The sequence below is a fragment of the Bufo gargarizans genome, chromosome 9, assembly GCF_014858855.1.
Source record: "Bufo gargarizans isolate SCDJY-AF-19 chromosome 9, ASM1485885v1, whole genome shotgun sequence".
Classification (NCBI taxonomy): Eukaryota; Metazoa; Chordata; class Amphibia; order Anura; family Bufonidae; genus Bufo; species Bufo gargarizans.
In genome coordinates, this window is record NC_058088.1 from 18,753,254 (window position 1) to 18,778,217 (window position 24,964).

Genomic DNA, 24,964 nt, shown 5'->3' on the forward strand with positions numbered 1-24,964 from the left:
CTGCAAGAGAATACCGATATTTTCTTTCCTTCCTCAGTATCTTTAGGTATTGAGGATTTATCTTTCTTTGGACGTTCTTCATGTAGTGGTGTAGGATAGCATCCTATGCAAATGCTGCATGTGGCCTTTTTATTACACTGCTTAGTATCATGGCCTTTTCTTAGGCATCTGTTGGCAAAGTTGGTTATCCAGCACAAATTTTTTCTTTTTATCTGGGGACTTCTTCAATTGTTGGAACTTATGTATGGAGTGGTTCTCTCCACAGAACATACACTTGAAGGTAGTCTGAAGATTTGTCAGTTCTATCTCTCTACTCATCCCAGTAGTGACTTTGAACTTGTTCTCATAGGTATCTTGACCTTTAGCTGCTGTGTTGGTTGCAAAGCTAGTTGCTCTTGCACATCTTATCTCTCTTGCAGGCCTTTCTTCTAAGGATTTTAAGACGTAAGATGATGTTACTGGATTACATGCTATCCGTGCTTCCTCATTGACAAACTCAGAGAACTTTTTAAAACTTGGGAAGTTCTTACATAGATCTAACTGTTTAGTCACATAGCAATTCCATATAGAAGCCACTTCTTCAGGTAGCTTAGTCAGCATCCTGTGGTTTTCTAGATAGTCGTTCAGTACTTCCAGTCCTTGAACATGTGGGATGGCATTGCTGCATGCTTGCAGGAAGTCACCATACTTTTGGAGTCTGAAGTGTTCTTTAGGACCTATTTTAGGCCATGTATTCAGTTTCTCTCTAAAGGCTCTTTGTACTAAGAAAGGATGACCATATCTTGCATTCAATTTCTCCCAAGCTTGCTTGTAGGCTTCTTAATTTTTTCTATAGAAGTTACCTTCAAGAACTTCCTTGGCTTCTCCACCAACATATGTCTGAAGGTAGAATAACTTGTCAACTGGACTGAAGCAATGATGCTCATCGATTATTTCAAAACTTGCCTTCCACTCTATAAACTTCAGTACGTCTCCTGAAAATACAGTGGGTTCCGGAACGGGAAGTCTAGCTAGGACTGTTCTCTGTGGTCTTGCTGGGACAATGGTTGTAATACTCTCCTGAGCATTGCCATGGCATCTAGGAATAGAATCATCCGGTTCTATTTTCTCACTTACTTCTGAATTAGGTGAGTCCTTTTCTTCATCTTTTCCGGTAGAGATAGAAGGTAAATTCACACACCTTTTTCCTAACACTGGACTAGGCCTCTCTTTGTTTTTATGAGCAGGGATGAAAGGATAATAACTTATTTCTTCACTACATGCTTGAGATGTCCTTCCATTCTCCTGGGCATAAATAAGGAGTCTGTTTCTTCACTTAGTACAGATTTTAACCTATGACTACTCTGACTCATATCCTCCTCATGTACTCTGAGTCTGGCTTCTATGATCTTAACTTCTTTCTGCCTTTCCAGACTTTTCATCTGTTGACGCTGTGCCACGATTTCAGCTTCCATCTGAAGGCATTGTGCATCCTTTTCAGCTTTCTTTTCAGCCATCAGTTGGTGCTACGCCTCGATGGCAGCTTCCATTTCAATTTCTGCTCTCTTGACAGCAAGTTATTCAGCTAATTCCTTTCTTTTGGCTGAAGTATTTGAGGACTCTGATATATGGGTGGCACTTCTGCTAGCGAAGGAAGTCACACTTGAGATTGTGGTACCACCTAAGGATCTAGCATAGTCTCTCATAAAAAGCTCATTCATTCAACTTCTTGCTTTAACTTCATCATAGTTTTCTGCAGATGATAGTTCTCTCATGAGCTTTACCAAATCTTTAGCGACCCCAGTACATTTGTCCATGTTCCTTACAATATCCTGGAAAGGTGTTGTAAATGATTGCAGGTTGACATATGCTGCCATAAGCTCTGATTCAGATTCTTCTACTGTCTCTACCATATCACTCAAGTTCCCTTTTATACTTTCTTGCTTTAGCTTTTTACAAATGTCTTTAATGTATAATTTCCATTTATCATACATTCTGGCGAACTTTTTTCCGTTAAGTGTTGCTTCCTGCTCCAAATTTTCCAGCATCTTTGGGGTCGGTTTTCTGGCATGTGATGAACGTCTTAGTTCATCTGCTTGGGCTATATTTGTTTGAGGCAAGACTAATGCTATATCAGACTCTTCTACCTTAGACAGGTTCCCTTGCTCTTCAACTTCTACTTTATCTATCTTTGCATCCTCTAACAGTGGCATGGTAATACTAGGCTCAGACATTTTACTTTAAATGCAGTACTGACAATCAATACGAATATTAAGAGTCCTTTCACTTTAAATGCAATACTGACAAATGCAGAAATAAATGACTGTCACTTTAAATACAACAGCAATAAATGCAGGAAATAAATGACTTTTACTTTAAATGCAATAGAGTCTGTGTAATACAAACTGTCCTTTGTTTTACTTTAAAGTCTTTATCTGAACACAAAAATGTCTCTTTATGCCAAAGCCTATATGCAATGATAAGTAATAAAAGGAAAGTTTTGACCTTATTCTGAAGAGCAGGATACTGCAATCTGAAGGTTGCTGGAACAAATGTCTGTCTTAAAGGAGACTTGTCTTTTCTTGATGTGATTTGATGCTCTTCGCTGACTTGCGATGCTCTGTGATGACTTGCGATGCTCTGTGCAGACTTGCGATGCTTTGTGATGACTTGCGATGCGCTGGCTTGGATACGCTGCTGCAGTTTTTGGGCCTAGTGGCGGGAAACTAGCTGGCTGCAGTACGTGGTCTCTCCGTGGATAGCGGTTCAGGCACTCTAGCTCTGGATTTTGGCCTCCCACCATGCGTCTCTCTCTCTCTCTAGGGATCGCAGGAGGGTTGGCGCTCTTTCTCTGACTATTTTGCCTTTGCCGTTCTGCCACTTTAAGAGTCGGCTGCAGTTTGACAAATCCACACGTTATATGGCCTTTATGAGATATCTTTACTTGCTCACTCAGGGAACAGTTGCTGTGCGGCGGTATATGCTGGCACTCCGCTGCTCTAATGCGCTCTTTACTGTGCAAGTTGCAAAATAGTTCCACCTTGGCAGGCGCAGCACTATTAAGTGCTTTTTGCGCTGTGGCATTAGAAGAATTTTGATATCTCTGACTTTTAGTCTAACCAGACTGTCTGTTACTCTGTAATTCTTCTATCGCCGTTCTATGGAAACAGTAGGTTTAAAGAGCACACCAAATGCTTAAAATAACTTTTTTTAACTTCAACTTTTCTTCATATAACACTGCCGCCTCCGCAGCAGATAGTCTATGTACATAACACATGTTGAAAAGATATCACAAAATAGCGGTATGCATAAGATGGTGGTTCAACTGTTCAATCTTGTCATTCAACATAAAATGGTGGATATATTTCTCTCTTCACCATCTGTACTGTCACTTTAAGTTATTTAAGCACTTTATGATCTCTTTGAGAGGTATATCTGAGATTTAACAGTTCTACTGGCTAAACTGGAGTTGCAGTTTGCATTAACTATTTGCAGATTGGTTGAGTATTATCTGGTATGGTTGTATGCAATTTGGATTGCAATATGGAATCTGAATGCTTGCAATTATATGCTTGCAACACATTTATATCTAGTTCAGTATACAGTTCTAAACACAATACAAGCAATATAAACATTATATAACTGTTTTAACTACCTATTTTGGCCTCTTGTTCCCATAAAACTCAGTTCTCAGTGGAGTCAATGTCTCTTCATCTCCTGTCTCTGGTGAATAATGATTCTAGCAGCAGGAGCTGGGGGAATTCCCAGACAGGCTGTGTGTGAGGCTGGCTGTGATTGGTGAAAACTCTTGCTGTGTAAGAAGCTTGCTGTGATTGGTCAAGACTTCTATATATATATAACAGGTATATGACATCCAAAAAATGATGTAACAGTAAATAACTCTGCTTTTGTCTTTAACACATAAACATAGGAACTGTATTAAGGCTATTGGCAGGTCTAGCTGTATACACATATAGGCTATACTAGCAACCTAGGACAGGTCTTAGCTGACCATCTACAGGCCTGTCTGGAGTGCACATAGGCCACTGCTTTTTCTTATTGTGTGCAAGCACGACCACCGCTGGTGAATTGCAGGTTGGTCGTAATCTTGGCAATGAGCTGTGTATAATGTGATGCAAAAATTAATAAAGCCAGCAAAGGAAGCAATATTGACAATTACAATACATTAGTAAGTGCCTTGTATTAACTTCCTCTACATAATAAATGCTATTTGCTAAAGTGAGACGACGCCTTTAAGTAAATCCTTCTGGTCTTGTTTTTATTCTGACATTTCACATTCTTCAAATACAGTAGTGATCTAAACTGATTGAAGAGAGAGAACATGAGCAAGATTGTAAAAAACTGAGTTCTAATGAACTAAGGTGGATGGACGTCAGCTGTAGCTGGAGAAAACGTGTTCTGGTGCCAGAAGACTGTAAACATCACATATTCATTGGAACTGCTATAAATCACATTTTTGAGACTTTCCCTTTTTCCCTTTTTTTATTATAGCGTGCTGGTTCTCAAGAAACATGTAAAGGCTCTATCATAAGCAGAGATTTTATCTTAACTGCTGCTCACTGCTTTAATCTAGATGAAGAACTCCATGCTATTAGTGTAGAAGTCGGAGGTAAGTGCTCCCATGGATTTCATTCAATCTCCAGCTGTTGACAACCTCCGTGTTCTGGCAGAGATATGAGCAGATTGGGAGCCATTTCAAAGTGTGAGGAGCACAGGACTGCCCATGTTACCCTATTTTCTTCCATTTATTGTAGGTAGGGAATACAAAGTGAAGAACCTCCACCGTCATAATAAGTACAACCCAGCTGGCAAACAGGACAAGAAAGTGGAGAAATCCTTTGATTATGATTTGGCTCTCGTTGAACTAAAAACGAAGATTACATTTTCCTCAAATAGCAGGTAAAAGTCATGGAGCATCATGACTAACTTATAGGGTGCAGGGACTGAGTGTGGAGGCATTGTGATTATGAGCACTGTGGCTGGATGTGCAGTGGCCAGGAGGAGTGATTGGAGGATGGGAGTAGTGATTATGGTTCCCCAGGGTCGTGCAGTAAGTGGAGGGCACACCCTTTCTTCCCTCGGGGCACTCTCTAAAGTTGAGGCTTCTGCCTGATGGTAGTTGGGGTGCCTGTTATATTGGTCTAGGCGCAAGGCAGGAGTAGGTAAAGTGGCCAGAAAATGGTGGAGTCATTTGCAAGGACAGTTGATGCCAATAAATAAGTCTCTCTCTTTACTAAAGTGCAGGTTGGGAGAAGTAGTACATCCGGCAATAACACATAACACAGTGCAATCCTTCCCCAATACAGTGTACTGCAGTGTAATGTAGAGGCATCAGACCCACTGGATCTTCAAAAACCAAGTGGGCCTGGGTCAAAAAAGTGTTAAAGAAAAGTAAAAAAAAAATCAAATTTCTTCCTGTATCCGCACATTTTATAATTGATTAAAAATGAAAAATATATAAAAACACTAAACATGTTACTGATCTATAAAAGGATCACATTACTTCTCCCGCACGGTTAACACCATAAAAAAATTAAAATAAGAAAAACTATTATAGAATTGAAATTTTGCCCACCTCACTTCCCAAAAAAGTGATTAAAAAAAGTCATTTGTACCCAAAATTAGTACCAATCAAACAGTCACCTAATCCCCCTGCATAAGACAATCGCCACCCCCCAAAAAAATATATACAGTACAGACCAAAAGTTTGGACACACCTTCTAATTCAAAGAGTTTTCTTTATTTTCATGACTATGAAAATTGTAGATTCACACTGAAGGCATCAAAACTATGAATTAACACATGTGGAATTATATACATAACAAACAAGTGTGAAACAACTGAAAATATGTCATTCTAGGTTCTTCAAAGTAGCCACCTTTTGCTTTGATTACTGCTTTGCACACTCTTGACTACCTCTTGAAGCTCATCAAGAGAATGCCACCTGAAATGGTTTTCACTTCACAGGTGTGCCCTGTCAGGTTTAATAAGTGGGATTTCTTGCCTTATAAATGGGGCTGGGACCATCAGTTGCGTTGTGGAGAAGTCAGGTGGATACACAGCTGATAGTCCTACTGAATAGACTGTTAGAATTTGTATTATGGCAAGAAAAAAGCAGCTAAGTAAAGAAAAACGAGTGGCCATCATTACTTTAAGAAATGAAGGTCAGTCAGTCCGAAAAATTGGGAAAACTTTGAAAGTGTCCCCAAGTGCAGTCACAAAAACCATCAAGCGCTACAAAGAAACTGGCTCACATGCGGACCGCCCCAGGAAAGGAAGACCAAGAGTCACCTCTGCTGCGGAGGAGAAGTTCATCCGAGTCACCAGCCTCAGAAATCGCAGGTTAACAGCAGCTCAGATTAGAGACCAGGTCAATGCCACACAGAGTTCTAGCAGCAGACACATCTCTAGAACAACTGTTAAGAGGAGACTGTGTGAATCAGGCCTTCATGGTAGAATATCTGCTAGGAAACCACTGCTAAGGACAGGCAACAAGCAGAAGAGACTTGTTTTGGCTAAAGAACACAAGGAATGGACATTAGACCAGTGGAAATCTGTGCTTTGGTCTGATGAGTCCAAATTTGAGATCTTTGGTTCCAACCACCGTGTCTTTTGTGCGACGCAGAAAAGGTGAACGGATGGACTCTACATGCCTGGTTCTCACCGTGAAGCATGGAGGAGGAGGTGTGATGGTGTGGGGGTGCTTTGCTGGTGACACTGTTGGGGATTTATTCAAAATTGAAGGCATACTGAACCAGCATGGCTACCACAGCATCTTGCAGCGGCATGCTATTCCATCCGGTTTGCGTTTAGTTGGACCATCATTTATTTTTCAACAGGACAATGACCCCAAACACACCTCCAGGCTGTGTAAGGGCTATTTGACCATGAAGGAGAGTGATGGGGTGCTGCACCAGATGACCTGGCCTCCACAGTCACCGGACCTGAACCCAATCGAGATGGTTTGGGGTGAGCTGGACCGCAGAGTGAAGGCAAAAGGGCCAACAAGTGCTAAGCATCTCTGGGAACTCCTTCAAGACTGTTGGAAGACCATTTGAGGTGACTACCTCTTGAAGCTCATCAGGAGTGTGCAAAGCAGTAATCAAAGCAAAAGGTGGCTACTTTGAAGAACCTAGAATATGACATATTTTCAGTTGTTTCACACTTTTTTGTTATGTATATAATTCCACATGTGTTAATTCATAGTTTTGATGCCTTTAGTGTGAATCTACAATTTTCATAGTCATAAAAAAAAGAAAACTTTTTAAATGAGAAGGTGTGTCCAAACTTTTGGTCTGTACTGTATATGGCTTTCAGAAAATGGAGACACAAAAACATGTTTTTATCTTCTAAAATGCTATTATTGTGTAAAACCATAATAAATTAGTAGACATGTTTGATATTGTCACGTCCATAACAACCTGCTCTATAAAAATATCACACAATAAAACCATCATCTCTTCCCGCTAAAAATGAGCTCCTACATAAGATAATCGCCCAAAAAAGAAAAAATATATGGCTTTCAGAAAATGGAGACACAAAAATATGTTTTTTTTTCAACAATGCCTTTATTGTGTAAAACCTAAATAAATAAACAAAAATAGACATACTAGGCATCGCTGCATCTGGAACGACATGCTGTATAACAATATCACCCCCTAAGGTGAATGCTGTAAAAAATAATAATAAAAACTGTGCCAAAACAACACATTTTTGGGTCTACTTGTCCCATAAAGTGTAATATTGAAAAATCAAAAAATCTTATCTACCCAAAATTGATACCAATAAAAATGTTAACTCTTCCCACAAAGAAACGAGCGTCTACACAAGACGATCGGCAGAAAAATAGAAAAAATGATTTTTCTTTTTCAAAAATGCTTTATTATATAAAACTGAAACAAACAAACAAAAAAGTTGACATATTTGATATTGTCATGTCCGGAACAACCTGCTCTCTAAAAACTTCACCTGATCTAACCTGTCAGGTGAACATTTAAAAAAATAAAAACTATGCCAGAATAGCCATTTGTGGTAACCTTGCCTCGCAAAAAGTGTAATATAAAGCGATCAAAATTCATATGTACCCCAAAATGGTATCAAAACTGTCACCTCATCCCGTAGTTTCCAAAATGTGGGTCACTTTTTGATTGTTTCTACCGTAGGGTGCATCAGGGGGGCTAGAAATGAGACATGGTGTCTAAAAAACAGTCCAGCAAAACCTGCCCTCCAAAAACCATATGGCGCTCCTTTCCTTCTGCGCCCTGCCGTGTGCCCTTACAGCAATTTATGGCCACTTATAGGGTGTTTGTGTAAACTGCAGAATCAGGGTAATAGATTTAGAGTTTTCTTTGGCTGTTAACCCTTGATGTGTTAGAGGGATAAACTGTATTAAAATGGAAAATCTGCCAAATTTTGAAAGTTCATCTCCATTTTCCTTTAATTCTTGTGGAACACCTTAAGGGTTAACAAAGTTTGTAAAATCAGTTTTGAATAACTTGTGGTGTGTAGTTTCTAAATTGGGGGAATTTATGGGTGGTTTCTGTTATGTAAGCACCACAAAGTCACTTCATAACTGAAGTGGTTCTTAAAAAGTGGGTTTTGAAACTTTTTAAAAAAAAATTAAGAATTGCTTCTAAAATTCTAAATTTTCTCTAAATTTAGGATTTTAAAAATAAATAAATAAATAAAGGTGATTTATATTGACTCAAATTTACCACTATCATGAAGTACATAGTGTCATGAGAAAACATTCTCAGAATGGCTTGGATAAGTAAAAGTGTTCCAAAGTTATTGCCACATAAAGTGACACATGTCAGATTTCCAAAATTTGGCAAACAATGGCAATGTCCTTAAAGGGTTAAGTAGCCATTTTCAATAATATTTATATGGCTGCATTTAGACACTGGAGAGATGGAAACCCACTGCAGGCATGCTGGAGAAAGTCTGTATTGAGCAGACAGTGCCATCTATAGAACTAGATACGTCCTATAAATTTGGTTTACAGCTTATTTAAATAGAGTGGAATTGAATATAATTATTTAGAAAGCAAATATAACTCTGCTTGCTTTTCCTGCAGACCCATTTGCCTTCCATGCACATCGGGGACATCCTGGGCTTTGAGGAAACTAGGGAAATCTGTAACATGCAGTGATCACGGTGAGTGTCAGAAGGAAGAATTTAACACAATAGATTTGCTTCCAGCTATAGACATGGTTTCATGTTTAGGTCCAATATTCTGTTCTGATTAATTTTACAGTAAATTTGCAGTGCCTTGAAAAAGTATTCATACCCCTTGAACATTTCCACATTTTTTTCACGTTACACCCACAAACTTAAATGTATTTTATTTGGATTTTATGTGATAGACCAACACAAAGTAACAAGTATGTGTGAAGTGAAAAATGTGAAAATTTGTAAAAAAAATTAAAGTCTGAAAAGTGTGGCGTGCATTTGTATTCAGCCCCCTGTACTCTGATACCTCTAAATAAAATACAGTGTCACCAATTCCCTTTATAAGTCACCTAATTAGTAAATAGAGTCTACCTGTTTGTCATTTATTCTCAGTATAACTGTAGCTGCTCTGTTAAGGCCTCAGAGGTTTGTTAGTGAACATTAGTGATCTAACAGAAAACCAAGGAACACACCAGACAGGTCAGGGATAAAGTTGTGGAGAAGTGTAAAGCAGGGTTAGGTTATAAAAAAATATCCCAAGCTCCGAATTTCTCATGGAGCACTTTTCAATCCATAACCATAAATGGGGGAGAATGGCACAACTGTAAAACTACCAAGACATGGCCACCAACCTAAACTGACAGCCCAAGCAAGGAGAGCACTAATTAGAAAAGCAGCCAAGAGGCCCATGGTCACTCTGGATGAGCTGCAGAAATTCACAGCTCAGGTGAGAGAATCTGTCCATAGGACAACTATTAGTGGTGTACTCCACAAATCTGGCCTTTGTGGAAGAGTAGTAAGAAGAAAGTCATTTTTATAAGCAAGCCATAAGAATTCCCATTTGCAGTTTGCCACAAGCCATGTAGGGCTCACAGCAAAGATATGGAAGAAGGTGCTCTGGTCAGATGAGACCAAAGTTTTTGGCCTAAATGCAAAACGCTATGTGTGGTGGAAAACTGACCCTGCACACCATCCTGTAGGCATCATCCCTCACAGTGAAACATGGTGATGGCAGCATCATGCTGCGGGGATGCTTTTCTTCAGCATGGACAGGAAAGCTGGTCCGAGTTGTTTGGAAGATGGATGGAGCTAAATACAAGTAGAGACTGCAAAATATTTGACACTATTCACAGATGCTCTCCATCCATTCTGACTGAGCGCGAGCCACTGTATTTTGTAAAGAAAAGAGGGCAAAAATTTCAGCCTCTGGATGCTCAAAGCTGTTATAGACATCCCCCAAAAGACTTCAGCAATTTCAGCAAAAAGTGGTCCTACAAAGTATTGACTCAGGGGGACTGAATACAAATGCACACCGCACTTTCCAACGTTTTATTTGTTAAACATTTTGAAAACTATCTATCATTTTCTTTTCACTTCACATATACTTGCTACTTCTGTTGGTCTATCGCATAAAATCCCCCAAAACTACATTTAAGTTTGTGGGTGTAACATGAAAAAAATGTGGAAAAGTTCAAGGGGTATGAATACCATTTCAAGGCACTGTAAAGGAATCAGAGTTCATTTTTATGATACAAAGTTCCAAATAATTTGCTTCCCCTCACACAGCCAATTCTGGCTGTCTGTAGCTACCACTAGGGGGAGCTGAATAAAGACAGATTTATTATTGAGTTCAATGGGAGTTGTATGAAAATGTCTTCAGTCAGCTCCCCCTAGTGGTGGGTGGCAGCAGACAAAATCACTAGGTCTACAGTCTAAAGTGCCATTGAGTAGTATGAAGACATAGTAATCTGAGCAATGAAAATGTAAAAAAAAAAAGTCTGAACCCATACATTTTTTTTATTTTCTAGAAAAGGAAATCCTCTCGTCTGAAGCGGTGAAGGCCATGTTTGTTGCAGAGGAAAGAAAGAATCAATTGGAAAGGAAGGATGTGTTGATAAAGCGAGGGAGTAAGGTAAGAAGAATGAGCAATGAACATGTTCACACCATATTTTTTTACTGCATGTTTTGTGTGGATTACGCTCTCAAAAAACATTCTATTGATTTCTATGCTGCTGATTAGAAGTATCAGCTCTTGGCCGGCATTCTGCACAGTCAGTGCATCAAAAACAGGTCAACACACCTACGAAACATTTCTCATGCTGAATTTTCTTGAAAACAGCATCCTATTTTTCAGCCTTTATATATCATCAAGTGAACATTTCCTTTAGTTATTTTTATTTTTTTATTATTATTATAAAAGGTGGAGATTCAGTCCGTTGACTTTACGTGTCCGGCCGGTCATCTTCTATCTCTGCACAGCCTTTTTAAAATGCAGAAGCAGGAAGACGGCTGTCAGTGACAGCAGGGCTCCGCATAGAGGAGGCAGGGACTTTTTTCACAGACACAGAGTACACAGAGCATTCTGTATAGAGAACAGAAAACAGCAATGCCGCTTCTTCCTCTGCTCCCAGCGGTCATGTGATTTCAGGGGCCCCGGAGTCTGCCAGAGCTGCTGGGTCTTAGTAGAACCAGATCAGCTCTCCAGTCAGGCTGTACAGTGAATTAAAACACAAAGACAAAAAACACCACCACATGCCATACCGCAGCTTCTAGGCCTCCCTCCCAGTGACCATAATCCATACAACCCATATATCAAAGTGACTAATATATAAAGGTGACATAATAACAAAAAATGTGATTTAAAAAATATGAAAAATCAACTGTTTCCCCCATTATTTTATATTTCTTTTTAGTAAAAAATAAAGACAAAAAATACTAAAAAATACATAAAAATAAAGCCCCATGTATCACTGAATAAAGGCATAAAAAATATTTACATAACTGAATAGAAAAAAAAGTAATGGCTTTCAAAGATGCGTGTACTAAAAAATAAATTGAAGGAGTTAAAAGGCCCGGTCTTGAGCTGGTTAAGGATGTAATTTGCTTTTTGCAATAAACAGTTTCCTTTTTGCAATGGCAACTTCTCTTCTCCTCCACAGAGACAAGCCTGTCTAGATGATACCAAAAAAATTGATAAATTCAAGGATATTCCAGACATTAGAGACGCTGTGACTGACAATTTCTTATGTACGGGGGGAATAGAACCTCAGGTGGATCCACAAACCTGCAAAGGTAAACATTCATAGTCTTTTGTTTCAGAACTTACTTTGGGTGTGTTCATGACCACAACCCACCAGTATTATGGTTACCAACTGCATCCCCCATGGGGGAATGGGATTAAGGAACACCAAGAGGAGGGCTTTACATACTTATGAATGGCAGCTTGGGGACAGCTGGGAACCCCTCAATTGAGAAATACGTGGTTATTATTGGAAAAGGCCTAGTACAACAATGAGACCAGCGTTAAATGTCCTTTTGTCTTATTTCAGGTGACTCTGGAGGTCCTGTTATTGTGCAATACAAGCAACGCTACATTCAGGTAAGTGACTTTCATATAGAAGCTCATCTCTTTGCCCTTCAGGTTTTAGGGCTGGGTTTGCTACATCTTGGGTCTATTGTCCACCATACTGTAATAGGATGTCATGATTTCAAATGGTAAAACCAAATGTTCGCTGCATGCCTAGAGGCAGCCTCTACGGTCTATGGAGAGGGAGACATTGGCTCAAGTTGGACACACCTTCTGTTCCACATGGCTCCCTCTCTTCACAGCAAACCATGGAAGGAACATCCAACCCCAGGGTCATGCTTCCCTCTACTCCACTAGGGGTGAGTGAATAGATGCCATGTTCTCTTCTCATGTCATTAGGTGGGTGTAAACTAGAAACCAGTGAAAAGTCCTGTGAGCACCACTCCTAATTATGAACAATCTTGACCCAAATTTTAAAGTTTTTATAAAGCACCTTAATAGATCAAATATAATATTTTTATCCATCCCTGAAAAAAAATAACTCAACTAAATTCCAGGTACAGCAATTGTAGTAAGAAAAGAGTCCACATTCTTTAAAGTACACAGTCACAAATAAAATACTTTTGCACTCGACCAGTGTTCACATTGGAATAACATGAAGAGGGCATTGGCAATACGTTCGGTCCCCCACACCACATACCTTACCTAACCCACCCCCCAACCCATAGAAATAAATATACAACACCACTGCTTGGATTTAATCGGCCACAGCAGCCATTTATTAAATAAATACATAACATAATTAACATATAAATTAACCAATGACGAGGGAGGTCCTAGAAGCCCCAATAACCTCATAAACACCAATAAAACCTGCGTCTCCATCTTGCCCCCAGCCGTTGAACCCAGCTCGGAGGCAGCAACTGATGGACGCGTAGTTAGTTAATACCAGCTCCTTAATGAGAGTCCAGCCCCTCCCGCGGGGCCCTCCCATCCTCAGGTACCACCATATTCTTCCACTTCAAGGACCTCCCCCGCCTCCAAGAACGCGCAGCTTGACATCCTCAAACCTGCGCGTCCCTCCACATCCGTAACGCTGTCTCCACACCACTCTGGAGCCCCAGAGACCACAAATCCGTCCCCACCGCATTCAGATGCACTCCATCTGCTCTCCAAAAAGCACCTACACCCTTCTCCAACTCCTCATGTCGCACCACCACCGCCCCATTCTTTGCCATAAAACAGCCCACCGCCCTATTCACCTTTATCCGGGGCTTGTTAATACTCTCCACCGACCTTGCCCCCCTGTTCGCCCATCCGCAACAACAGCTCAAAAGACACCGGCCTCCTCTGATCCATCACCTTACCCCCCCCCCCCCCTCACGCCAACCCTTCAACACCTGCCGTACCAGGAAACCTTTAGTCAAATCTGGCAGCCCTTGCAACCTAAACCCAAAAGCCACCCCCGCAATAAAACGATTCACTTTTGACACCGACCAACCCTCTCTCTTCAAACAACCCAGCAACTTCAACAGCCCAACATCCCCACCCCCAACACCAGTCCCCCCGGTCCTATTCCAACACTCCCAGGTCGTCCACGCCTTACCATACTCCCTCCAAGTACCCGGACTCAGTGAATCCCTCAACAACCCCATCACTGTGCCAGAACCGCTCCCACTGTGAACGAGAAAGAGAATCCGCCACAGAATTAGACACACCAGCCACATGCACCGCCACCAACCACACATTAATCGACAAACAACGCAACACCAAAAACTGCAAAAGCCGAACCACTGGCGGGGAAGACGCGGACAAACTGTTGATAGCCTGAACCACCCCCAGATTGTCGCAATGAAACCGCACCTTCCGATTCTCAAATTTCTCCCCCCACAACACAACCGCCATGACAATGGGAAAAAGCTCTAACAACACCACATTCCTCACCCAACCACGAATCACCCACGCCTCCGGCCACCCACCCGCACACTATTGCCCCTGGCAATAAGCCCCAACCCCCCCCCCGACGCTTCTGTATACAACTCGAAATCCGCGCTATCACACAACTCCCCCATCACTAACGTCCGCCCATTGTACTGCCCCAAAAATTCCGCCCACACCCTCAGATCCCCTTTTAACTCTTTCCCCAACCTTATGAAGTGATAAGGCGCCGACACCCCTGACGTTGCAGCAGCCAACCGTCTACAGAAAATCCTCCCCATCGGCATAATCTGACATGCGAAATTAAGCTTCCCTAACAACGACTGCAAATCCCGCAACCTAATCTTCTCCTTCCCTATGGCCCTATCAATCCCCCGGCGCAAATCCAGTAACTTATCCTCCGGAAGCCTACACTCCATCCGCTCGGTATCTATGACAATCCCCAGAAAACATAACTCCGTCACCGGACCCACCGTCTTCTCCCGCACTAACGGCACTCCAAAACGCGCAAAAACCGACTGCACCGTGTGCAACAACAAAGAACAGACTCGCGAATCCGCCGGCCCCAAACACAAAAAGTCGTCCAGATAATGTATAATCGACGAACAACCCGACACTTCAACCACCACCCACTCCAAAAACGAGCTAAAAGTCTCAAAATAAGCACACGATAGGGAGCACCCCATAGGCAAACACCTATCGACAAAATACCTCCCCTCCCAAAAACAGCCCAACAAACCCATGCTCTCCACGTGAACCGGAAGCAAACGAAAAGCCGCCTCAACATCAACCTTCGCCAACAACGTCCCCCGCCCCCACCGCCTCACCCACCTAACAGCCGCGTCAAAGGAAGGATCTATACCGTCATTGACCGACGCACCTTTCGGGTAAGACAAATGATGAATGAGCCGAAACTTATTCGGCTCCTTCTTCGGCACCACCCCCAGAGGAGACACCTTAAGATTCGGAAGCGGCGGCTCCCTGAACGGGCCCGCCATCCGCCCCAACTCCACCTACCTCCTCAATTTTTCCCCCACCACTCCCGCATGCTCAAGCGCAGACCTAAGGTTCTTATGAACAATAGGCCCCGCCGCCACCACCGAAGGAATGCGAAATACAAACCTAAACCCGTCCCCCAACAACCTGGTCGCCTCCTGATCCGGATACCTATCTAGAAACTCCTGCATCTCTTCTACCCGCATCGGAGTCAGTCCCTTTTCCGGACCCTCAAGTCTGGAGAAAGCGTTGTGCTATTAACTGTAATGGACAGGTCAAGTATTGGGGCTGAGTGACATGGGGGAAAGACAATGAATTCAGTTTTCTCCATGTTGAGTTTTAGGAAGTGGGAGAAGAATGAAGATTTTTCCGTAACCTTCATAAAAGTGAGTTGACATTGAGTAGATGGGTCTTCAGAGATTGAAGTAGATGAAGGTTTTGTCAAAACAGATGTTCGTAGTGACCATACTGGGTGATGAATACTTTCTTCTACCTGTCATCCTCCTTAATTTGGATCAGATCATAGGCTCCACGAAGATCCAGTCTGATAAAAAATTAAGCCCCTTGGATCAAGTTAAAAAGCTTGGAGATAAGAGGTAGTGGTAATTGGTCTCTTTCCATGACCTTTTTCAGACCATGATAATCTATACAGGGTCTCGGAGATTTGTCCTTCTTCAATAAGAGGTATGCTGCTTTTAGAGGCGGCTCTTCCATTAGGCCACTTAGGCCGCCGCCTAAGGCCTCGCGCTGGTGGGGGCCTCGCTGCGGCTCCCACCAGCACCTGACACCGCCGCAATTTAATTGTCTGCACTCTGCTTCTCCGGACCTAGTGAAGACATTAACTTAAGACAAGCCGCCACGGCCAGGCCGCTCGAGCCCCTCTGCTCTCTGCCTCTTTAAGAGAGCAGAGGCTGCTGGAGCTCAGAGCGTGCCGCCGCACAGGCACGTCTCTAAATGCAACGGCAGACCCGCCCCGCCCCCAGAGCTGGCAGGGAAAGAAGGAGCGCCAGCCGCCAGTTCCCTGCTCACCTCACCGGCTGTGTCTGTTGTCCAGTGACCCGACCCGACCGTTCTGGCTGCCGCCAGCGCCGCCCTGAAGACAGTCAGTGGTGGTGGACTGTCACTGTGGAGTGTGGACTGGTGCCACCAAACCGAAGAAGAATCCTCCAAGGTGTTCAGGTGTGTGTCCTTGTCCTGCTGGCTGCTGTACCCCCCTCTGAGTCCCCCCTTCCTGGCAGTGTTGCGAGCAAATTACTTAATGGGGGCAGTGTAGGGGGCAAATTACATGATGGGGCAGTGTGGCGGACAAATTAATGGGGGCAGTGTGGCAAACAAATTAATGGGGGCAGTGTGGGGGGCAAATTACTTAATGGGGGCAGTGTAGGGGGCAAATTACTTAATGGGGCAGTGTAGGGGGCAAATTACATGATGGGGCAGTGTGGCGGACAAATTAATGGGGGCAGTGTGGCAAACAAATTAATGGGGGCAGTGTGGGGGGCAAATTACTTAATGGGGGCAGTGTAGGGGGCAAATTACTTAATGGGGGCAGTGTGGGGGGCAAATTACTTAATGGGGCAGCGTGGGGGGCAAATTACTTAATGGGGAAAATGTGGGGGGCAAATTACTTAATGGGCGCAAATTACATAGTGTGGGGCAGATTACATAATGGGAGCAAATTACATAGTGTGGGGCAGATTACATAATGGGAGCAAATTACATAGTGTGGGGCAGATTACATAATGGGAGCACTGTAGGGGGCAGTATTACTAATGAGGGCACTCTAGAAGGGAATTACTATTGGTGGGACTATGAGGAGCACTATTACTATGGGGCACTATTATTTCTTCAGGATAGTATTTGGGGGTATTGGGGGCACAGCGAGCATCAGGATAACACTGTTGGGGACTCCAGGTTGGGGGATGATGATAGAAAAGTAAGGAAGCTAAGATGTCCATGTGTCACACTCTGCAGAGACGAGGCGGCTGAGAGAAGTGTCCGGACTGAATGGAGAAGATGATGACAGAGAAGATCTACATCGGAGGAGACGTCACCTGGAAGGCCCTGGATGTGAGAGGTATGTGCTGCTGTATAGCGAGTACAGCAAAATGTGTGTGTGCGGGGGGAGGGTCGATTTAGAGAACTAGGCCAGGGTTAATGCAAAGTGTTAATATGCACTGTGACCATAAGCCCTGTACTGTGTTGTCACTGTGCATATTAACCCTTTACTGTGATGTCACTGCATATTAAAGGGGTACTCCGGGATAGGAAAATAAATCCCCTATCCAAAGGATATGAGATAAGTGTCTAATCGGGGGAAGGGGGGTCTGGCCGTTGGGATCCCCGACGATCTCCTGTATGGTACTCCGGATCTCCTTGTGCTCGGAGCGGTGGTCCACACTCCCCCTTAATGTATCTACGGGAGAGCCGCAGATACAGCACTTGTGTATCTCCGAGTCTTCTATAGAGATACATGGAGGGGGAGTGTTGACCACACCACTGCTCCGTGCGGTGGTTGACACAGCTTATTTCTAGAGGACTGAGCCGTGGCGCCGTACGGGAGAACACGGGCATCCCAACGATCTTCGTGGGGCCTCATGTTTGAGTTTCGCCTAAGGCCTCACAAAGTCTAGAGCCGCCTCTGGCTGCTTTGGCAGGCAAGAAACTTTTCCAGATGAAGCGTCTCTTTAGGTTTTCGTTAAAATAAGGTGACATTGCCTTTGGTTTTAGGCAGAGACAGAGGATATAACCTTCTTCTGGGAAGCTCAAGACCAGGGAGTGTTACACAGAGGGTGTGGAACCACTGTGTCAATGGGACAGATTTGACTTGGGGTTACGCCTAAGAGCCTTCACTTGCCCCCCTTCAATGGTTTTCATCTTTTAAACCCTATACAAGGATCTGGACTTCGCTTAAGGGGAACAACCAGACCTCTATCTCTTGGAGTAATCTCAGTTAGGTTGACAGCTGACCCATGGGGAAGTCAATAGAAAGTGATAGTTGGAGACAAGCTCAGATCAGGGGAGGCAGAGTATGTGCAATCCAAAAAACAGTTCAAGGTCTGGGCAGGCAGTCTGCGGTCAGTACGGAAATCGGGCAGGGGTCAGAACAGGCAGCGAAGGGTGAAATCTGGAAAACAGGCAGAAGTTGGTACTTGGCTGACAAAGTATGACAGCACACCTAGCAGAACACTAGAGAACTAGTAACTTAATGCTCAGGTACCTTCCTACACTGGAAGATCCTGTAAGTACCCCAAGGTTGAAGACTAGTGTGTACTAGCCCTTTATGAGCTGGAGGAGAGCGGGTTGCCGCTGCCACAAGGAAAATTGGAATGGGATAATCAAGGGGATGATGTTTCAGTAGAGTCTTCACCCTTTGTTTAGATCAATATACATAAATACATCACAAAAATCCAGATAAGGATTTTGGATTGTGGATACAGATTCTAATGGAAGAGAATGAAGATGACTTAAGCTTGGGAAGCATTGATGGAAGCAGAAGGTACTCCAGTGATTTATCTGGGTGAAAAACCAGTCAACAGATGGTGAATGACGCCTGAGCCAGGGCATACCCTAGAGTACTGAACTGCTGGTGTGAGGCAAGACCAGCAAGGAAATATTTTCAGAATAAAGGGCACCCACTTGATTATGAACTGGGCCCATATGATAGACAACATGTAAAAATGGAGATCTATCAATAGGAATTAAATAAACAGGATTTTGAAGTAACAACAGAGGAATTTGAAGTATGTTTACCAGGTTAAAATCGATGAATCCAGGATCTTGTAAAGCCGTAAAATGAACATTGATCTTGTGTTTTTGAGTGGCAGCCACCAGAAATTTGCCATCATAGCATGTAGCAGTTAGGTATAAGATGATGTCCCCACGGTCACCTAGTCCCAGTAGTTTTCTGACATCTTTGGACATACAAGACAGTTGCAATACTGGTGATGTTCTTTTCCACAATCCAGAAATAGTCTGGGGGGTTAGCTCATTGCTCCTTTCTTGTGGAGTTAGGACAAATCAACCCAGTTGCATGGGCTCAAGTGTAGAATGTCAACAGATATATTCCCTTTCAAAATACCTTTCTCAGAAACGGAGGACCACTTTAGAAACAAGGAAAATTAAGTCATCAAGGGTCGTGGGGAGGTTGTGACCTGCCAACTTATCCTTAATGTATTTAGACAATCATTTAGAGAATATTGCTGACAAAGAAGAATCAAGCTGCAGCAGAAGTCCAGCTGGGTTCTTCAAAAATCCCAGCCTGCTTCATTTCTGCACTACCTCATTCACTGTCAGGGTCCATTCATGCGTCCGCATGAATGGGTCTGCATCCGTTCCGCAATTTTTCGGAACCAGTGCAGACCCATTCATTTTCAATTGGGCCGGAAAAGATGCGGACAGCAAAAAAATAGAACATGTCCTATTCTTGTCCGCAATTACGGACAAGAATAGGCTTTTTCTATGAGAGTTCCGTCCATGTGCGTTCTGTGTTTTGCGGATCTGCAATTTGCGGACGCCTGACTTTTGCAATCTTAATGTTACAAGGCTACAAGTCATTGCATAGTCCTAGCCTAAAAATGGTCTGTGAGTGTGCCAGCCCAGAGCTGGAATGGAAAAAGGATAGAGATTAGAGAGTTGCTGTTGTAGCACGCCCCTGAGGAGCTGGAGCAGAAAATAGCAGTAGTTTTGGCTCAGGCTGTTACAGTCAATCATGGCGGCTTTCATACTGTTGCTCCCTAGGACCCATGCAGTGGAACGAGGGCACACCCTGGCTTTGGGGCTCCTGCCTGATAATAGCTGGAGTGCCTGTGATGTTGAGTGTTTGTAGGGGGTGCAAGACAAGGTCCGTAAAGTACAATAGCCAGAATATGGTGCAGGAGTCAGTAACAAGGCCATTTGTAGCAGAACAATCATCTCTATTTACTTTAGTGTAAAATGGGAGTTTTAGTGCATCCAATTATAGCATAAAACACAGTTCCAGTTGTAGACGGTGCAATTCTTCCTAGACAACAATGTACAGATTTACGCATGGATGGGAGTTATGGCCTTCTTGCGTATCTATCTTTCTCAAGTTTCTTCCTGCAGAATCTATGGTGGGCAATTGTACTCTTGTAATGGTGGCAGTAATGTTCACTTACAGGGTTTTAGAGTTACAGCTGGCCAGGTTGTGTCCAGGTGCATAGAGCGCCCTAACGATGTACTTCAAGGCAGTAAAGTATTAACAGCTTTATTAGCAGCTTACTTTACTACTCCATTGCTCAGCCATGCAGACTCTAGGTTTTCGACTTTTTCTAAAAATTTTCTATCTCTCTGTATCTCAACGTAAAGGTCTCTTTCATGGTAAGTCACGCAGAGATGGCATAACACAACTGCTCACTTCCTCTGAAAACTCTGAACTAACTTACAGTTAGGGATAGGACCAGCCCACACCTACCATTCTACAAGGACTGAGCCAGGATTGTTAACCCTGGCTGTGCCATCCATCCATTGTGATGCTGGGTGCAAAACAAAGTATAACATTACATTACACGGCCGTTGTTTTGGTCCGCATCCAAACCGCTGTTTTGGCAGCTCGGATGTGGACCCATTCACTTCAATGGGGCCACAAAAGGTGCGGACGGCACTCCATATGCTGTCCGCATCCGTTGCTCCGTTCCGTGGCCCCACCCAAAAAATATAACCTGTCCTATTTATGTCCGCGCTTTGCGGACAAGAATAGGCAGTTATATTAAAAAGGCTGTCCGTGCCGTTCCGCAAATTCCGGAACACACACGGACGCCATCAGTGTTTTGCATGTAGCCTTACTCTGGGGTTCGGCAGGGCTAAATGCTCTGAGTGTTCTGCAAAACAATGGGCATCTTGTGTAGAAGGGTAGTCAGGATTCCACAAATAGAAGTGACGTTTTGGCAGTAAGGACCTGTAGAGACAATATCTGAACTAGGTTACTGGTGCACACGTGGAGACCCATGGCGGCAGAGTAAGGTGAAATGATAGACGGCTGTGTCATCATCATGAATGTCATCTAACGGAGAGGCCGGCTTACAAACTAGCAACTTCTTGGCCCCATTGCAAAATCTGTAACAGGGCCCCTACTTACCATGCTGAATATGTAATACTAGTGTCCTCTAATGTAGCAGAGGATACTTTGGGGAGGCATCAGGGACCAGCTGGGACTGTTACCACTGCACCCTCTGTAGAAGTGATCCTGGCTGTCTTCATACGCACATTGAAAGGTCTAACATTTAGTAACCCATATTACACTATCCGCTCTTTGTATTTTTGTTAGTTTTTGTAAGGTTTAGGTGTTTTCTGTTTGCACTGACTTCATTTCTTCTTCACCGTTTAGGTGGGTGTTATTAGCTGGAGGACGATCAACAGCTGTACGGGACCCAGAAGAAATAAAGGTCCGGTGCCGGCGCTGTCTCGGGACTTCCATACTGACCTGTTCCACATGTTGGATTGGCTAAAGGAAAAGGCGTATGAGTTGGACTTCTTGGAATAAAGCTTCCAGGCGATGGCGCCGTGCTTCAGAGAGCTTTTGGAAATGTTACGAACAATCATCTGCACAAATACAATAAATGTACTACTGAAATTATATGAAATTACCTCTGACCCTATTGACCCTCTGACTTCCTAATGATATGTAAGATTTATGCTCGTGTAATAAGTAGTGCAGTCAGTAGGTGGCGATGTTGCCTGCTTCTGATATCATATAAGAGCTGTAATCTGATTGGCTCCTGTAGGTAACACCCCCGCTTATTCTCTGAACTAATGTTTATCAGAGGGGCCCTATATTACCAGTTTTTACAGCTCTGTAATTCCAGCAAACCGTTTTATGTTATTGGGGCGTTACAGCCATTAACAGGGTTTATTACAAGGAAATTTGGGGTTTATTACAATGTCTTATTTGTCCTTGTGCGGTGCAGTTATATGTTCTAAAGCATTTTTGAGCTTGTATTAGTGGGGGAAAAAAGGGCCTATTAGCCTTTGTGTGGTGAAGTGAGAAAATGATATCCCTTTTTGGCGTGTATTAGTGCCAAAAAAATATATATTATTTGCCATTCAGCGGTGCAGTTATATGTTCTAAAGCTTTCTTTGGTGTATATTAGTGGGGGAAAAAAGGGCTTATTAGCTATTGTGTGGTGAAGTGAGAAAATTACAGACTTTTTTGGGGTGTTTTAATTTCATTTTTATTTACTTATTTGATCTAACAGTATGTCAGACAGAGAAGTGCCAGGCCCTGCACAGGGGAGTGGCAGAGGCCTTAATGTTTCTGGCGCAGGCACAGGTCGCAGCAGAGTAAGGGGCCGTGCAGCAGCGAGAGGCCTGAGCGCCCGTTGTCATCTAGTGGTCGTTTCTTGACCAGCAACTCGGCGGTTCTTGATTGGTTGACTCAGTCATCCACTTCGTCCCAAGTGACATCAGACACCCTCAGCCAAGAGTCGGTGGGTTCGTCAGACACAACCCTTAGTTGGCATGGCCCGGGAGCAGGCCCTGTGCCCTCACCCTGCCTCTGTCCTTTTCCCTCAGCCAGAGAAGTATTATATTCTGTGGCCTCAGTTCCACTATACAGCGAGGACGAGCTACTAGAGTACAATCAGCAGCTACTGGCGAGCCAAGATGTAGAGGAGACATCCGCCGCTTCCTCCGGTAGGTGGCCAAGTAGTGATGAGGAGAGTGGCGTGGGAGCTGGTTTTGTGAGCGGTCAGGCTCCTGACCCAGAGACCGTTGAGGGGGACATCAGTGACATACAGACAGTACTTGATGATGATAATGTAGCTGACCGCACTTGGGAGCCGGGTGAATTAGGGGCTTCATCATCTTCGGGAGAAGAGGGTGGCAGCTTGCCTGTGAGGCAGCGGCGGAGCCAGCAAGTCGCTAACGAGCCTATCTGCCTGGAAAGTAGTGTTGCAGGGATTCACGGAAGCAGTGGCGGAAGCAGACAGTCAGTGCGGAGTGTTGAGGGTAAAATCACCTACTTGGTGGTGTGGAAGTTTTTTGTTAAGCCGCCGGAGGAGGTGAACATGACCATTTATAGAATCTGTGGGCAGAAGGTGAGGTGTGGCCAGGGTGCCAATTTTGACTTCACGGCTCTGCGTCAACATATGCAGCGTCAGTAGTAAATTTGAAAATAGGGGGCACACCAATAAATATAAATAATCTTGAGAGTGCAAAAGGGTGGTGAAAAAATGGTACAAAATACGCCTGACCCAAGAAAGAGCCACAAGAACCACCCTATAAATGCACATCCGACAATAGCCAAGTAATAAAATATATAAAGTTTATTAAACACACCAACAAACACACATTTAAAAATTGTATACAATATGAACAGCGTGTCGATGTGAGAATAAGTATCACCGACACATACAGAGTCCACTGAACGTCCACTGAATATAACCCAGCTATACAAAATGTGCACCTATAAACAACATAGAGAAAATGTCAGATAAGGTAAGGCCACTAATGAATAAAGACAGACCACAATGAGGTCAAGTAGCAAGAGCCAAAACCTGTATAAGCAGCTGGTGCAGTGGACCTGAATAGATGAGTAACGCCCAACGCGTATCGCCGGCGCAGTCCGCGTCACTATGAAGTGGCCTGGGAGAACCGTGGCTCCGATGTGGTGGTCCAGCCTGCTGCAGCAACCGCTGCATCACCCAGTGGCATGCACCCGGTTTCAGGCAGTCCTTCCCATCATCTGCTGGTCCTGATGCTCTTGCTCCTCCTCCTACTCCTCGTCAGTCATTCCTTCAGCAATCGATCACTGAAGCGATTGCCAAGAGACAACAGTATGCGTGCACTCATCCAACGTGCTCCTGGCCAAGTTGCTGGTGCTGCAGTCCCTCCCTTTCCAAGTGGTGGATTCTGCACCTTTCAGAGAACTGATGGCTTGTGCCGAGCCGAGGTGGAGAGTCCCAAGCCATCATTTCTATGCCAAAAAGGCAGTACCAGCCCTGCACAAGTATGTGGAACAGAAGGTGGGCCAGTCCTTGTGTCTGTCGGTGTCTGCCAAAGTGCACGGCAGCACCGACGTGTGGAGCTGTAACTACAGTCAGGGACAATACATGTCCTTTATGGCTTACTGGGTGAACGTGGTTCCTGCACAGCCACACCAGCAACTTGGCCAGATGATGCCACTTCCGCCTCTACGCTCTCACTCCGTTGGTCCTGCAACAATGTCCACCTCTGCCTCCTCATCCTCCACCATGTCCTCAGCCTCTACTGCAGGGACAAGTCACAGTGCCCCTCCAGCATACCACATGTGCAGGGCACGGCAGTGTCATGCTGTTCTGCACCTCGTTTATCTGGGTGAACTGAGTCACACAGGTGAGGAACTGCTCCGTGTACTTCAAGAAATTGAATCCTGGCTTTCTCTGTGACAACTCAAAATCGGAACCATGGTGACCGACAACGGGAAGAACATGGTGTCGGTGCTGCGTCAAGGAGGGCTGAGCCATGTGCCCTGCATGGCGCACGTGTTCAATCTGGTTGTCAAGTGGTTCCTGAAGTCTTCCACCCATCTGCCAGACATCCTAAAAATGGCCAGGAAAC

General features: G+C 43.9%; 2 protein-coding genes across 2 annotated transcripts in view; one reads left to right on the forward strand and one right to left on the reverse strand.

Moving 5' to 3' along the window:
* LOC122946120 (complement factor B-like) overlaps positions 1–22,014 on the forward strand; it is an 85,986-nt gene extending 63,972 nt beyond the window's left edge. The window contains exons 9-15 of the mRNA XM_044305484.1: positions 4,492–4,609; positions 4,755–4,899; positions 9,077–9,156; positions 10,980–11,083; positions 12,111–12,243; positions 12,501–12,550; positions 21,756–22,014. Coding sequence (XP_044161419.1) covers positions 4,492–4,609; positions 4,755–4,899; positions 9,077–9,156; positions 10,980–11,083; positions 12,111–12,243; positions 12,501–12,550; positions 21,756–21,911 — 786 coding nt within the window. The 3' untranslated portion in view covers positions 21,912–22,014. The remainder of the gene's footprint in view (positions 1–4,491; positions 4,610–4,754; positions 4,900–9,076; positions 9,157–10,979; positions 11,084–12,110; positions 12,244–12,500; positions 12,551–21,755) is intronic.
* Positions 1–24,964, reverse strand: part of LOC122919723 (oocyte zinc finger protein XlCOF7.1-like) — a 285,514-nt gene that overhangs the window by 164,628 nt on the left and 95,922 nt on the right. The gene's annotated exons all lie outside the window — the stretch shown is intronic.